Genomic DNA, 16,471 nt, shown 5'->3' on the forward strand with positions numbered 1-16,471 from the left:
ACGTACCCATTTGAGGGTGTGTCACTCATGCTGCATTGCTCAATGTTTACAAATACAATAAGTAGCAGATTGCGGTGCACAGCTACGTAGCTGAAGCTGTGACTATGTAATGGAAACAAACATCTTATGAAAGGGTTCGAATGTATTCTAGAATGTCGGTCCAGAGAAAAGAGAGGAGGATGGTGTGATGGGTTTATTGTGCTTTGCACCCTGTCTCTCACACACCTGCTTCCTGCCAACCTGGCCATGGTGAGTATGTTGAGGCAGTGTGTGTTTGGATATCAAACCTGCTCCCCTCGTCACCGAGTTTACAGTCAGGTCTTCATTAATAAACACACATTGACCACACACACTCATTCACAGGTATAACATGAAACACATAGCAAAGTTACAAGACTGACTTTACGTACAAAATCCAGATGCAGAGAACCATGCATTCCTCAAGTTGAGTTTGACTTCAATAAAAGTGTAAACACACTAGTTGTAGATATACCGCTCTCCCAAGAGATGAGTAATGTTCAAGTGTTCTCAGTTCAAGTGCAAGCAGTAAGGTCCCTGGTTGACAATACCTTAATTTAACCAGGTAAGTCATGAGAACACATCTTTTACAATAACAACCTGACCAAGACCTTACGCCTATAGAACACTGTCTAGTTGGTACAACTTGGAGTTTCCACATCTAGAGAAAATAGATGGGAATATGGTCCACCTCGTCTTCCAATGGGCTTATGAGGTCAGGATATTATAAGCAGTGGAGCTCATCATTCACCTGAGCATTCACATTGGGGCGGCAGGGTAGCCTAGTGGTTAGAGCGTTGGACTAGTAACCGAAAGGTTGCAAGTTCAAATCCCAGAGCTGACAAGGTACAAATCTGTCATTCTGCCCCTGAACAGGCAGTTAACCCACTGTTCCTAGGCCGTCATTGAAAATAATAATTTGTTCTTAACTGACTTGCCTAGTAAAATAAAAAAGGTAAAAATAATTGTTATTGAGGAAGAGACACGTTCTGATGAGCGGAGCTAGCAATAATAGAAATCATAAGGTTGGTGCAGGAGAACTACAGATATGAAAAATGCCTGTTTCAAGTTTAAATGTCATACACAACTCAAAAACACTTGTTGTTGGGATAAAGTTATGTTGTGAATGAAACAGAGGCCTCTATCAGCATTGGTCGAATGCTACTAAGTTCGTGAACACAAAACTAACCATTATTGCACTGGAACAATTCTCTTGACAGCCTGCAAAACATCTTCATTCTCCACTTTGTTGCCAAACTCCTCCTCCCTGTGCTCCAGAAGAATTCCCTGAGGAAAAAATACAATTTAAAAAAGGGACCTACGTAATACCAAACAACACAATGTAACAACAATGTTGCTGCTCTTGGTCTATACATTTCGGTTAAACCGTGTTTGTATCAATATTGTCCTAGAGGACTTCCTTCCCTTGTCTCTGCTCATGGCCACTGATTACTGAGTTGATAACAGATAGTGTGTCTCTCTGCAGCACTGGATCCATCATCATCCGTCTCTCCCCTCATACATGTGTCGGCAGTTGGAGTCTAAAGGTGTCAGCATGCTTCAGTTTGGCTGGCACCCAGCAGAGTGCTCGCATACTCCCTTAATAGACCTCTGCTTGAAAAACGAGAGAAAAAAAAGCAGCAATAGTACTGTTTATCAATTTTGAGACACCGTAGCCAGTATACATTACAGTTCCTCAAAATAGTCCGAATTAATCTAAGAGATTTCTTGAGTTGTCATTCTTTTTTTTTTTTTAATTGCAGAGATCTTATTTAAATGTAAAATTGCGCACCTAACATCTTGGGTGCAGTATTTCAATTTTAAAAAATGAATGAAAACGAGCCGTCTCTCGTTGAATGACAAAGACTTTATTGAAGAATCCCTACTGTTGACCAATCACAGACGAAGGGGAGTAGACTTTGGCTTGCCTCAAAAAATTGTGTGCCCGAACAGCCGAAAAAACCCTTACTGAAGTCAAAAATGAACAAAAGCGTCACAGTATATGCACAAACTGTTACTATTTCGGCTGAGAAGCATGCGGACACCTTAACAGCTCCAGTTAATGATTCCCAGCTGTGGCTGAGCGTAATCCATTGATGCACAGCCCTGTGTGTGGGGTACCTGGTTCCCCGCTCCGATGACAAACACGCCTCCCAGGACGAAGCCCTCCCCCAACATGTTGCCATGGTAACCGGCCTTCCAGGCCCGCATAAAGTTCTGCCACACCCCCAGACGGATGAAGCCCAGCCCCCCCATCTTCCTCTGGAGTGGGCCATAGAAGTGGTGCTGCAAAGAACACAAGTAAACCAATCAATCAAGAGAAAAGAAAACTCAAAACTCAGGCAGACAACAGGCATACTATATCTACACATGGTTCAGCTCCTCTCCTTCATAGCAGGCCTGTGTAGAAATCGATTCAAACATGTTCACAGTTAATTTAAGCCAGTGCAGATGAAGGAATGGAAACAAGGAGAGGAAGCCTTTGTTAGACTATTGAGATGTACCCATAGTCAAGTCCGTCTCACCTTCTATAGACTATTGAGATGTACCCATAGAGTCAGGGGGTGTTTCTCAAAATGCATACTACCATGCTCCGAGCACGCATATAGGAGTATGGAAGGTCGGAGTCAAAATCAAAGTATGCGAAACGGAACACGGCGGACACTTCTCTAATGCGTACTCCATTTGTGCAGTTGATGTCGGATGTTTACATACACATTAGCCAAATACATTTAAATGTCTCAGTTTCACAATTCCTGACATTTAATCCTAGTAAAGATTCCCTGTCGTAGGTCAGTTAGGATCACCACTTTATTTTAAGAATATGAAATGTCAAAATAATAGTACAGAGAATGATTTATTTCAGCTTTTATTTCTTTCATCACATTCCCAGTGGGTCAAAAGTTTACATACACTTAATTAGTATTTGGTAACATTGCCTTTAAATTGTTTAACTTGGGTCAAATATTTTGGGTAGCCTTCCACAAGCTTCCCACAATAAGTTGGGTGAATTTTGGCCCATTCCTCCTGACAGAGTTGGTGTAACAGTCAGGTTTGTGGGCCTCCTTGCTCACACACACTTTTTCAGTTCTTCCCAGAAAATTTCAACAGGATTGAGGTCAGGGCTTTGTGATGGCCACTCCAATACCTTGACTTTGTTGTCCTTAAGCCATTTTGCCACAACTTTGGAAGTATGCTTGGGGTTATTGTCCATTTGGAAGACCCATTTGTGACCAAGCTTTAACTTCCTGACTGATGTCTTGACATGTTGCTTCAATATATTCACATAATGTCCCTTCCTCATGATGCCATTTATTTTGTTTAGTGCACCAATCCCTCCTGCAGCAAAGCACCCCCACAACATGATGCTGCCACCCCTGTGCTTCATGGTTGGGGTGGTGTTCTTTGGCTTGCAAGCCCACACCTTTTTCCTCCAAACATAACGATGGTCATTATGGCCAAACAGTTCTGTTTGTTTCATCAATCCAGAGGACATTTCTCCATGTGCAGTTGCAACTCGTAGTCTGGCTTTTTTATGGCGTTTGGAACAGTGGCTTCTTCCTTGCTGAAGAAGGCCTTTCAGGTTATGTCAAAATAGGACTCGTTTTACTGTGGATATAGATACTTTTGTACCCGTTTCCTTCAGCATCTTCACAAGGTCCTTTGCTGTTGTTCTGGGATCGATTTGCACTTTTCACACCAAAGTACGTTCATCTCTACGAGACAGAACACGTCTCCTTCCTGAGCGGTATGACGGCTGCGTGGTCCCATGGTGTTTATACTTGCGTACTATTGTTTGTACAGATGAACGTGGTACCTTCAGGCATTTGGAAATGGCTCCCAAGGATGACCCAGACTTGTGGAGTTCCACAATTTTGGCTGATTTCTTTTGATTTTCCAATGATGTCAAGCAAAGAGGCACTGAATTTGAAGGTAGGCCTTGAAATTCATCCACAGGTACACTTCCAATTGACTCAAATGATGTCAATTAGCCTATCAGAGGATTCTAAAGCCATGACATCATTTTCTGGAATTTTCCAAGGCACAACTGGAACTGTGATACAGTGAATTATAAGTGAAATAATCTGTCTGGAAACAATTGTTGGAAAAATTAATTGTGTCATGCACAAAGTAGATGTCCTAACCGACTTGCCAAAACTACAGTTTGTTAACAAGAAATTTGTGGAGTGGTTGAAAAATGAGATTTAATGACTCCAACCTAAGTGTATGTAAACTTCCGACTTCAACTGTACATATTTTAAAGTGTGCATCGATGCAAGCTTCAACGGAAAGTATGCAAAGAAATATGACGCAACAACAACAAAATTACGCAACATTTGTTGAAATCAATGGTGGCCATTATTTGAGCTGAAGCGAGAGAAAATACACTTCGACATGAAATGTTGCCTATTCACATCTCATAAAGTATTGTAGTCAGGCAAGATACTTTATCTTAATACGTTAATAAATACATGCGGTGTTACATTTTGGCATGTTTACCTGCCTACGTACCAGAGATCACAAGCCCATAATAAGTCATAGGGCTAACTGGCAAGCTAATCACGAAGAATTAACATAATATTTGTTTTAGGTCATTATCTGGTTAGCTACATTATTACGAAGCACATATAGATAGCTGATATTTATGAGGTAAACGGTTGCTTTGTGTATATCTTATTTTGTCACTTTTGCCATTGTTGTCCTGGCTGGAAGATGGTTCATTGAATGGGTAAGTCCATAGGGCTAACTGGCTAGCTAGCCACAAATAATTGGTAGCTACCCACAAAAAATGTACATCTACCTTGCATAACATTCGTTTTCGGTCATTTTTGTCTGTTTAACTAGCTGGATAGCTAGATTATTCAGATTCACTTATACCTAGCTGATAGTTGTGAAGTAAAACATTTTCTTTGTGTGGATTGTTTTGCCTATTGTTGCCATTGTCCTCACCTGGAAGAAGGTTCAGTGAATGAGGAGATTCAGCGTGAGATAATACAGTAGGAATGTACCAGTGCTTCTCAAATGTATTGTTTTATGCATTCTCCACATTCTCATCCTCACAAGAACATACTCAAGAGAACATGGTGCACTTGTATCATGATAGTGTGGAGCACGGTAGTATGCATACTGAGAAACACCCAGGGCCTCACCTTCTCGTCTACATAGATGTCCCCAGCGAAGTGTGGTCGGAAGTCCTGGATCTCCGTGCCGATGTTCTCCTTCACCACGGCAACTAGAGGGACCCCGAGATCCTCAAGCTGGGTCTTCAGAGAGGACAGCTCGGAAGCTTCCTACACACACACAATTAGTCCAATTTCATTAATAGGATGGGGTCTTGTTTATTCTCCTGATGCATACAGCGGAATCTGCACGACAACAATATATGGTGTGGAATATAGACTTGAATTAAGACCATTTCGGATTAACTTTCCCCGTAAGTAAAAAAGCTGACTATACTATATAGTATCAGTGACATCACTTCACCTCTCTGCACAAAAATCATCCGGGCCGTCGTACAGCCATGACTACTGCTCCCGTCTTCTCCCACAGAGCTTTGGCCTTTATGGTGTTCTCATCTGCAGGACACACACATATACACAGGTCATGCATTGGTACCTGGGCTCTGCAGTGTGACAAATTTGGTCACATATGCGCCTAAATATTTTGCTGTTCAACCTGGATAAAAACTATTCTTGGAGCACCAGTGTGCCTAGACCATTTTTTTTAATCACCCAGATAATAATTGTAATAATTAGGCTTCGTTCTACCGTTGTTTCAGAGTGTCGCAGAAAAAAAGCGAGCGGATATTCGTTAGCATATTATGGACCACAAAATGCCTTGCTCAGAGCTATGCAAAAGATATTCAGAGTTCTGTAAACTCTGTTTGAGATTTCAAATCTTAACAGCTGCCATGTTGGCACCAAAGGCTCTAACCTTGCTACATTCTAGTATGAATGTAAAACAGAATGTCATTGTCATACTGTAGAACGTTTGGTGCCAATATGATCGACAGTTTTCTGCGCTTTCCGGCCATGCCCAGTAGGTGAACCAGGGCCCTCGTACCGTCTCCAGTGGAGCGGAGGTCTGCGTCCTCCAGGTACTCCAGCGAGGCCTGGGCAGCCTTGGTCAGACACAAGTCAGTGTTGGCCAGGAAGATTCCAACGATGGCAACTCCTAAGGTCCCCAGACCCAGAGACCACATCCCCATCTCAAACAGCTCCACCTCGAGGCTGGAGGACAACACTGCATCCAAAAAAATAGACAAACATGATTATCAGATTTATTGTTCTTAGGGAAGGAGAAACTTTAAGAGGAACCAGAGCCTAGAGAAGAGGGCCGATCTTCTTACTCGGTCATGCCACACGTACATGTCTAATGATTTCTGGTACTGTTAGATAACGGAACCTTACTGTTAGCGAGAGGCAACATTCTTAGGCATGGGTTAGGAAGGTCAGGGTCACTGATATAGGCCATAAGATAAGTAAAGGGAACTAGCCTATAACAAACTCCATGCAACGTGTCACTAGAGCGAGATAATGTAATGCTCCTTGCCTGATTTGGGCTTGTTAGGGTCAGGGCTGGATGACGCTGTGCTGAGGTGAAAGGCTTTTAGACAAGGAAGTCTGGCTGTAGGGTTGGTAGAGGGCTGGCTGTTGTGAATGGCACCCCCCAGAGGCAGGTAAGAGATGTGCAGAGTCTGAGATAGCCTCCATCTGGCCCTTAGGGCTTTAGCGGAGTGTCTTGAAAGGGACTGGACCAGGGCCATGGTGACTGTATAAACACAACCCATCAGAACTTTCTCTGACTCTTATAAAACAGACGTTCTCTGAAGAGACAACAAGAAAAACAAAAGCCTTTATCGTGAGCGTGAAATCACTGGCGTTTGAAAGATGGCATGGGCACATGCAACTACTGTTAGGAAGTAGTGACCGAAGTTCAAACAGTAGGCTAAAAACAATGTTTTTGTTTATCTTTTCAGAGACAGCCTAGGTAGGGCTGGCACAATTACCATATAACCGTGAGTTATGGATGAAGACCATCGTGAAAATAAATTAACCTTCCTAACCCCCCCAAAAATCTATAAAATTACAAACAGCTGACTGAAAAGTGTGACATGTTGAATGGTAAACTGATGGGTACACTTAATGGCTGCGTGGTATTGTGATGCAATAATTGACATGTTAATATAGAATGTTAAAGGTTGACTCAGCGAAATGATATTGCCATGAGCAGCACTGCAGATATTGAGATGAGCGAGATGCAAGACTTCGCTCTCACAGTCACACACAGTATCTGCGCATGTGCACATGTTCGCGTCACGCTGTCCCAGCGTGGAAGCCAGGGGACCAAAACGGGGGAGAAGTTGAGCCTCGCGCTTCAACCCTCTTAGTTGTAGCGGAAATTGACCCACTATGCTGTTTACTTTCTGGGTCTACGTCATATTGCTGAGTTCACCTTTAACTGATGTGGCTCGTGCAATGGAATTTATTTATGGTAATGTCAGTTAAGTTGAATCAACAAATCACAGCACAAATTCCAACTTCTACTTCCTGCTTTGCGCCTCGCAATGGCCACCAGTCCACCCATTATGCCATCATTTGGCTTGTTCAACATTGCAGCCGAAGGTACAGATAACTGCCGCCTTACGGATCTACAAAGAATCTTGCATCATAATGAACTACTCATTATTATTTGGAGATCAGTCAGTCAGTCACAATTTAACCATGATACATTCTGATTTTGATCCTCTCCAACACAGCCAACGACTTGAATGGGGTTGCCCATTATATTCCTATGGCTGCACGTGCAGACAGGAGCAGAGGAGAAAAACATGCATCCTTTTTTATTTGGCTAATTGAACGGTTATTACGGTAACCAAGGTCATCGATGCTGTAAAGAGGTCAATGGACCGCAGGCCTCGGGGATAGAAGGATGCGAGATTGGCGCACATTCAACAATTCTGATCTAACAAAGTGGATATTCGTTTTTTTTTTTTTACTGTAATGCAGGTAATTGGTGACATGAACGTGTATTGGGGTTGACATTAGAGATCGACCGATTATTGGAGGACCAAAAAAAAGCCGATACCGATTAAATCGGACGATTTAAAAATAATTTAACAAATGTATTTGTAATAATGACAATTACAACAATACTGAATGAACACTTATTTTAATTTAATACATCAATAAAATCAATTTAGCCTCAAATAAATAATGAAACATGTTCATGGTTTAAATAATGCAAAAAGAAAGTGTTGGAGAAGAAGGTAAAAGTGCAATATGTGCCATGTAAAAAAGCTAATGTTTAAGTTCCTTGCTCAGAACATGAGAACATATGAAAGCTGGTGGTTCCTTTTAACACGAGACTTTAATATTTCAAGGTAAGAGGTTTTAGGTTGTAGTATTTATAGGACTATTTCTCTCTATACCATTTGTATTTCATTAACCTTTGACTATTGGATGTTCTTATAGGCACTTTAGTATTGCCAGTGTAACAGTATAGCTTCCGTCCCTCTCCTCGCCCCTACCTGGGCTCGAACCAGGAACACATCGACAACATACACCCTCAAAGCATCGTTACCCATCGCTCCACAAAAGCCGCAGCCCTTGCAGAGCAAGGGGAACAACTACTCCAAGTCTCAGAGCGAGTGACGTTTGAAATGCTATTAGCGCGCACCCCGCTAACTAGCTATCCATTTCACATTCATTACACCAGCCTAATCTCAGGAGTTGATAGGCTTAAACAGGGCAATGCTTGAAGCACATAGACTTAATTATAACATAATAACACACAGAAATATGAGCCATTTGTCATTAATATGGTCGAATCCGGAAACTATTATTTTGAAAACAAATGTTTATTCTTTCAGTGAAATACGGAACCGTTCTGTATTTTATCTAACGGGTGGCATCCCTAAGTCTAAATATTGCTGTTACATTGTACAACCTTCAATGTTATGTCATAATTACGTAAAATTCTGGCAAATTAGTTCGCAACGAGCCAGGCGGCCCAAACTGCTGCATATACCCTGACTCTGCGTGCAATGAACGCAAGAGACGTGACACAATTTCACTTGGTTAATATTGCCTGCTAACCTGGATTTCTTTTAGCTAAATATGCAGGTTTAAAAATATATACTTCTGTGTATTGATTTTAAGAAAGGCATTGATGTTTATGGTTAGGTACACGTTGGAGTAACGACAGACCATGTGTAGTTAACTAGTGATTATGATTGATTGTTTTTTTTTATAAGATAAGTTTATTGCTAGCTAGCAACTTACCTTGGCTTCTTACTGCATTCGTGTAACAGGCAGGCTCCTCGTGGAGTGCAATGAGAGGCAGGTGGTTAGAGCGTTGGACTAGTTCACTGTAAGGTTGCAAGATTGAATCCCCGAGCTGACAAGGTAAAAATCTGTCGTTCTGCCCCTGAACAAGGCAGTTAACCCACCGTTCCTAGGCAGTCATTGAAAATGAGAATGTGTTCTTAATTAACTGACTTGCCTAGGTAAATAAAGGTGTAAAATATAATAAATAACAAAAAAATAAAAACATTTAATCTGCCAAATCGGTGTCCAAAAATACCGATTTCCGATTGTTATGAAAACTTGAAATCAGCCCTAATTAAATCGGCCATTCCGATTAATCGGTCGACCTCTAGTTGACATCCATACAAGCATTATACTCTGATTTTTACCTCAATATAGTGTGAAATACACATATAAACAATAGCTTAAATGAGGAGTCTCGGGATCTTTCCCACACGCGTTTCCATGGCATTTCCAATGTTCTGGTCGAGTTCCATTAACCTCTTTACCTCATCTTTTACCGTCATCCAAAATTCAATGACTGTCACAGTCTTAAGCCTGGGGCATGTAGTTTAAATGTGTACAGTGGGCTGTTGACTAAGAAAAGGAAGAACTGTGTGTAAAACTTTCACTCTGGTCAGTATTGTCTGGGTGGGTCAGTTCAGGAGAGTAAAGTATATTATAGTTCAGTACATTATATGTTACTCAACTCTAGTGTGCTGTACTGTGTATTGTACTAAACTCTACTCTATTCTTCTGCACAGTTCAGGACTGTACTCAACTTTTTTTTACTGTACTGTGCCATCCACACTTGTGAAACATAGACGTCTATGATTGCTTCAAATTTGGTCCGGTCTGAACCAAAAACAACTTATGTGGACGTTGAAACCAAGGCCAGGGCAGACTGACCATATTTCAACGTCCATGGATGTCCGGTGTCGGTCGGTACGGATGCTGGTTACAGTAAATGGAAAGAGAGGGGGCTCTTGGGTAGATGTCAGTAAGAGACGAGAGAGGTGACATTAACTAGAGGGGCAGAGAGAGAGGGATGGGTTGTCCAGTCTGTTTTCAATCTTACTTTGACCACCACACAACAGAAAGAATGAGAGAAAAAAAACACACAGTTATAAGTTGAATATACAGTGGGGCAAAAAAGTATTTAGTAAGCCACCAATTGTGCAAGTTCTCCCACTTAAAAAGACGAGAGAGGCCTGTAATTTTCATCATAGGTACACTTCAACTATGACAGACAAAATGAGGGGAAAAAATCCAGAAAATCACATTGTAGGATTTTTAATGAATGTATTTGCAAATTATGGTGGAAAATAAGTATTTGGTCAATAACAAAAGTTTCTCTCAATACTTTGTTATATACCCTTTGTTGGCAATGACAGAGGTCAAACGTTTTCTGTAAGTCTTCACAAGGTTTTCACACACTGTTGCTGGTATTTTGGCCCATTCCTCCATGCAGATCTCCTCTAGAGCAGTGATGTTTTGGGGATGTTGCTGGGCAACACGTACTTTCAACTCCCTCCAAAGATTTTCTATGGGGTTGAGATCTGGAAACCATATGACATTCTCCCAATCTTCTTCTGGATCATCCAATCTGCTCTCTAGCAAACTTCAGACGGGCCTGGACATGTACTGGCTTAAGCAGGGGGACACGTCTGGCACTGCAGGATTTGAGTCCCTGGCGGTGTAGTGTGTTACTACTGATGGTAGGCTTTGTTACTTTGGTCCCAGCTCTCTGCAGGTCATTTACTAGGTCCCCCCGTGTGGTTCTGGGATTTTTGCTCACCGTTCTTGTGATCATTTTGACCCCACGGGTGAGATCTTGTGTGGAGCCCCAGATCGAGGGAGATTATCAGTGGTCTTGTATGTCTTCCATTTCCTAATAATTGCTCCCACAGTTGATTTCTTCAAACCAAGCTGCTTACCTATTGTAGATTCAGTCTTCCCAGCCTGGTGCAGGTCTACAATTTTGTTTCTGGTGTCCTTTGACAGCTCTTTGGTCTTGGCCATAGTGGAGTTTGGAGTGTGACTGTTTGAGGTTGTGGACAGGTGTCTTTTATACTGATAACAAGTTCAAACAGGTGCCATTAATACAGGTAATGAGTGGAGGACAGAGGAGCCTCTTAAAGAAGAAGTTACAGGTCTGTGAGAGCCAGAAATCTTGCTTGCTTGTAGGTGACCAAATACTTATTTTCCACCATAATTTGCAAATAAATTCATTAAAAATCCTACAATGTGATCTTCTGGATTTTTTCTCTCATTTTGTCTGTCATAGTTGAAGTGTACCTATGATGACAATTACAGGCCTCTCATCTTTTTAAGTGGGAGAACTTGCACAATTTGTGGCTGACTAAATACTTTTTTGCCACACTGTAACAGTATGCCAGTGGAAGGAAGGGCTGTAGCAGGTGACCCAATTATGGTTTGTGACAACTATGATTTCTCATTGTAGCAATTCAATTGCAGTAATTCCATTAGTTGTTTTTTTTAAATTCCGTTACCAATTTGGTTAAACCAAATAGATATCAGTAAAAACACTAATTGATAGGTCTACCTTCACTTGTTATTTCTGTTAACTTTCATTATTGTCCCTCATGAGGGAGAGAAATTAGAAAATATCAAATATGAGTGGGTTTTTGGTAACGGAATTTCAAGGCACAGGGCAATGTTTCTTAAACTTACACAATGCAAATAATTTATCCAAACGAAATATAAGTGTTGATATTAGTTGGCAGGGGTCTTTACTTCAACATATTGATGTACAGAGATGGGTAAGCTGACAACATGACGCTTCAATGGGGCAGAAGTCTGTGCGTTGTTGTGGTTCTGGACGGTCAGACAGCTAGCAACAATGACAAAATGCCATGCCTGTCATTTAAGCTGTTGTTTACTTACATTACTATTCCCACATGTGGGGAATAGTAACTCCTTTCAGCTTGTTTAATCTTGTTCTTGATACCATGTCTTGTTTTTAGGTGTTTTGAATGATTTTGTCAATGCTAATATGGCAACAACAAAATAATCTAGCTACCAACAACTAACAATGTATTTGAGCGACAACAAGTGGCTCATTATGCAAATGTATTTGTAAATATAATTTACATGTTGCAAAAAATCTAACCAACCCAGTCTGTTTTGCCCCATAGTTGCGCACGTGTTGGGTTTTGTTGCTAAACAACCAACCTGTCTATTTCCAAAACATTTTAAGACTTTTTCTGATAGATGTTTTCTAAGACTTATTTTCTATCTGTTTGGCCAGAAATCAAAGCCGTTGCTTATTCCTTAGAAAATGGTTGAAATGTTTTATTTGTCAAATATATAATCTGTTAGCTTTCATTTGTCACCAGATTTAACATTCTCCTATGAACTTCACATGTTGGTGCTCATGGGTCCTTCTGGAAATGACCTTAGGCATTGTTTAATGAATGACAGCAAACCTGTTTGTCTACATTACATTTCCTCAGGAAACTGATGGGCGTGACTAAGTAACAAACATATGAACTGCTCCGTTTGTTGTGACTTATCTTTCGACCATCAAACTGTACTGTGGTTATAAAGTTACAGGTGTGACACACACTTGAGCACACACAAGCTTGAGCGCACACACCCTAATGTCTCAGACGATAGCTTACATGGCTAATCCTTCTTCCCCTTGTATAAGCAAGAGGGGCCTTAACATACAATGTTAGACAGTACACAGTGAATCATCAGTATAGTCAATTGAGGATAATTATTATTAGTCTATATGAACATGAACAAAATACTGTTACTGTATTGTCAGGGCTTACTTAGATGTGGATTTTTCAAGATATGAATCATTCGGATATTTTCCATTTTCTCTGAACAAGACAGTCTGAATGGTCCACCAAATGCTTAGGCCTACATGCATGAAATATATGTGAAACCAAACTGAACACAAACCTACACGTATGGTCATTCTAAAAAATACTCTAATTCAATTTTCAAACATAGATTCATTTATCAAACAATCACCCACTGAAGGTGTGCACTCATTTCCCTCAAGTTCAGCTCATTCAGTCCCAAATACTCTGTTCTGCACTTCACGGTGACTTGACAGTCTTGACTAACTACTGCAGTGTGACTTTCCCTTCCCAGAGGGAGGACAAAGGCCTGAACCCTAATGAGAACAACAACCAATAGACTACCTGGCAGCCGCACATGAACTGATTGACTAGATTCCATATAGATAGATAGTGGAAAGGAATGTTTACATTGTAAGCTTAGCTATACTGATTTCCACATTGACAATGGGTTGAGAAACGGACTGTTATTATTGACAACGAAAATGTGAGAACATAGGATCGATTATCGTGACAAAGATTAAATGGAAAGTATGCTAGTTACAGATCTGAATATTAACTGAATTCTGCAACTTCTTATTCCTTATCTTAGAGCGCTTATTTCAAATTGAGTGACACAAATTATTAAATGTGGCTTCCCATGCAAACCCTATCCAAGACAATTTTGCAGCGTTCAACTGCCATGCCATTTGACATAGATAGCTTGCCTATGTAACAGTATAGCTTCCGTCCCTCTCCTCGCCCCTACCTGGGCTCAAACCAGGAAACCTCAGCACACATCGACAACTGACACCCACGAAGCATCGTTACCCATCGCGCCAGAGCAAGGGGAACAACTACTCAGAGCGAGTGACGCGCACCCCGCTAACTAGCTAGCTACACCAATTTGATAAGTAACCTTAACCTTAAGACCCACTAAAAGACAGACAATCATGTTGACTGGTAAGTGGCATTATAAAATTAACTTTACTAGCTAGCTAAATCTATGTTGGCATTCTTTGATTAATGCATTAAATAGGCCAAGTATAAATTAGTAGTAACAATGACACAACGTTAGCTTGTTCACTTTGTAGACTTCACATTTGGGCTAGCTGGCTATCTAGGTTAACGGTAGCTAACTGCGTGATGACGTTAGCTTGCTGATTGAAATAATGCTCGCAACAAAATGTTTAACAATATTTCAAATAATGTATAAAGGAATGATACTCACAAATATTGTGTTGAAGGAGAAGAGTGCAGTTGACGTCTCCGTTCAAAATATCTAAATTTGGCGTAGGTGTATCAGTTGATCAAGATAAATGGATTAGTCATTGCAGGGAAACTAATCGCACAAGATAACGCGGACCTTGGACACAAATGAAGTTTATTTTTGCACAATAAAAACAGATTGACAGATTAATTGTTGAGAAAAAAATTATACACCGAGGAGTAATGTACCGAGAATGTGTGTCCACACACACACACACACACACACACACACACACACACACACACACACACACACACACACACACACACACACACACACACACACACACACCAGAGGTGGTCAATTCTGGTAACAGAGTAATTAGAATGACATGTTCATGGACAAAAAGCAGGGTTACTATTTACCAATTAGTAACAGTTTGGCTGTATATTGTGAGGATTCTGTGTTATGCACTATAGCCCATTACCATATATGTGATTGAATATTATCTGCTGTTGGCTTGTGTGGATGTTTGTGTTATGCAACATAGCTGACTTGAGACATTGTTAATAGTTTCAGGGCCATGGGCCTTTCTCATGATGGAAAAATACAGAATAACATGAAGACAGGAACTGTGCAATGAGTTGGGGGGGCACATTCAGAACGTAGTGTTGCGAGAACCAATGGTATTTTGTTAGATAACAGGAGCCAGGTGCCTGATAACTGTATGTTCTACACAACTACAACGACAGACAACTGGAGCGCCCGGGGGCTGGGACCAGCTCTGCGCCAACAATCAACGATAGGCTGGGTGAGTCTAAACCACGCCCAGTCTCTACTCTGACAGGCCGGCTCGGAAGCAGGAACTAATTCTGTCAAGAGTATATTATAATATCTTTGTCAGGAACAAGTTAGTTCTCTGTTTTGCCCTGCGAGGTGGGACAGAGAGCCCGTATATACGAAAATTGTATTTGCCAGTTATTGCTTAGCTAATAAAAAATACATAGTATACAATCGGTGACTCAATGTCATATTTATCCTAATACCAGATTCGAATTGACGCAACCCTAACAATATATCACAGTTATGTGTTCAGTAGACTAACCGATTAGGCCTAGAGTGACAGATAAACACCCAACCCTGTGCCCCCTGCATACACACCACATGGCCCATACACGCACATAGCCTAACACAGACACACACTTCTCAATAAGTCTTACTACCAGGGTAGGCCTACACCTGAGCTTGGTTACATTGTAATGTTATTTTTGGTGTTGATGAGTTACTCTAGTGATGGGAGTAGATAATTAGGCTCAGAAGAGAGATTGACTGGCCCCAGTGATGTACTGGGATGAATTGGAACTCAGACTGCGAGCCAGGTCTAATCGCCCAATATCGGTGCCGACCTCACTAATGCTCTTGTGGCTGAATGGAAGCAAGTCCACGCAGCAATGTTCCAACATCTAGTGGAAACTTTCCCAGTAGGTTTAAAGGTTTATAGGCAAGATAACCCAATCAAAATGGAAAGCTCCCAGAAAGTGGGAATATGCCAGGCCTATTGAGCCAAAATCAATTATGGCCTATTGTATAAATAGAACAAAAATGAACAAAACTTTTTTAAGAGATCAGATTTTTTGTTTATAAATACTTTGCTACAAGGACACACTTAGTTATCTACCCACCTCGTTCCTTTCTTTTAGCAATTCCATCTAGTAAGTACACCATCATGCTTTCGGGATGTGTCTTTTCAGATTCCACAATGATTCTTTAGTTGTGGACACTACATCAACACACTTGCCAACACTCCAGCCTTTGGGAATCTTGCTCAGAGCTCCAGTCAAATTGGGCGCGCTCCGCGCCAGCTCCGCTCAGGTCACATACTCTGGTATTGGAGTGTCCGTGTGCGTAGGGCCCTGTGAGTTTTATTTATTTTTATTTCACCTTTATTTAACCAGGTAGGCCAGTTGAGAGAACAAGTTCTCATTTACAACTGCGACCTGGCCAAGATAAAGTAAAGCAGTGCGACAAAAACAACAACACAGAGTCACACATAAACAAACGTACAGTCAATAACACAAAAGAAAATAAAAAAATAAAGATCCATGTACAGTGTGTGCAAATGT

General features: G+C 41.1%; 1 protein-coding gene across 5 annotated transcripts; it reads right to left on the reverse strand.

Annotated features, from left to right (window-relative positions):
* Window positions 1-178: 178 nt before the first annotated feature.
* Window positions 179-14,522, reverse strand: LOC112235927 (peroxiredoxin-like 2A). Of its 5 annotated transcripts, none has more exons than XM_024404478.2 (7): window positions 14,370-14,519; window positions 6,571-6,789; window positions 6,082-6,261; window positions 5,503-5,594; window positions 5,169-5,309; window positions 2,140-2,304; window positions 179-1,305 (listed from the first exon to the last, which is right to left on the reverse strand). In XM_024404478.2, exons 2-7 carry the CDS (start codon window positions 6,782-6,784, stop codon window positions 1,210-1,212), a joined length of 888 nt encoding a protein of 295 aa, XP_024260246.1. In that variant the 5' UTR covers window positions 6,785-6,789; window positions 14,370-14,519; the 3' UTR covers window positions 179-1,209. The 5 variants fall into 5 exon arrangements, with proteins under 5 accessions (XP_024260246.1, XP_024260249.1, XP_042154965.1 ...); XM_024404479.2 differs by lacking the exon at window positions 179-1,305 and adding an exon at window positions 1,312-1,632 and having other exon boundaries at window positions 6,571-6,844; window positions 14,370-14,511; XM_024404480.2 differs by lacking the exon at window positions 179-1,305 and adding an exon at window positions 1,312-1,629 and having other exon boundaries at window positions 6,571-6,844; window positions 14,370-14,510.
* Between the last annotated feature and the right edge of the window lie 1,949 nt (window positions 14,523-16,471).

This window comes from Oncorhynchus tshawytscha, linkage group LG16 (genome assembly GCF_018296145.1).
Source record: "Oncorhynchus tshawytscha isolate Ot180627B linkage group LG16, Otsh_v2.0, whole genome shotgun sequence".
Taxonomy (NCBI): domain Eukaryota; kingdom Metazoa; phylum Chordata; class Actinopteri; order Salmoniformes; family Salmonidae; genus Oncorhynchus; species Oncorhynchus tshawytscha.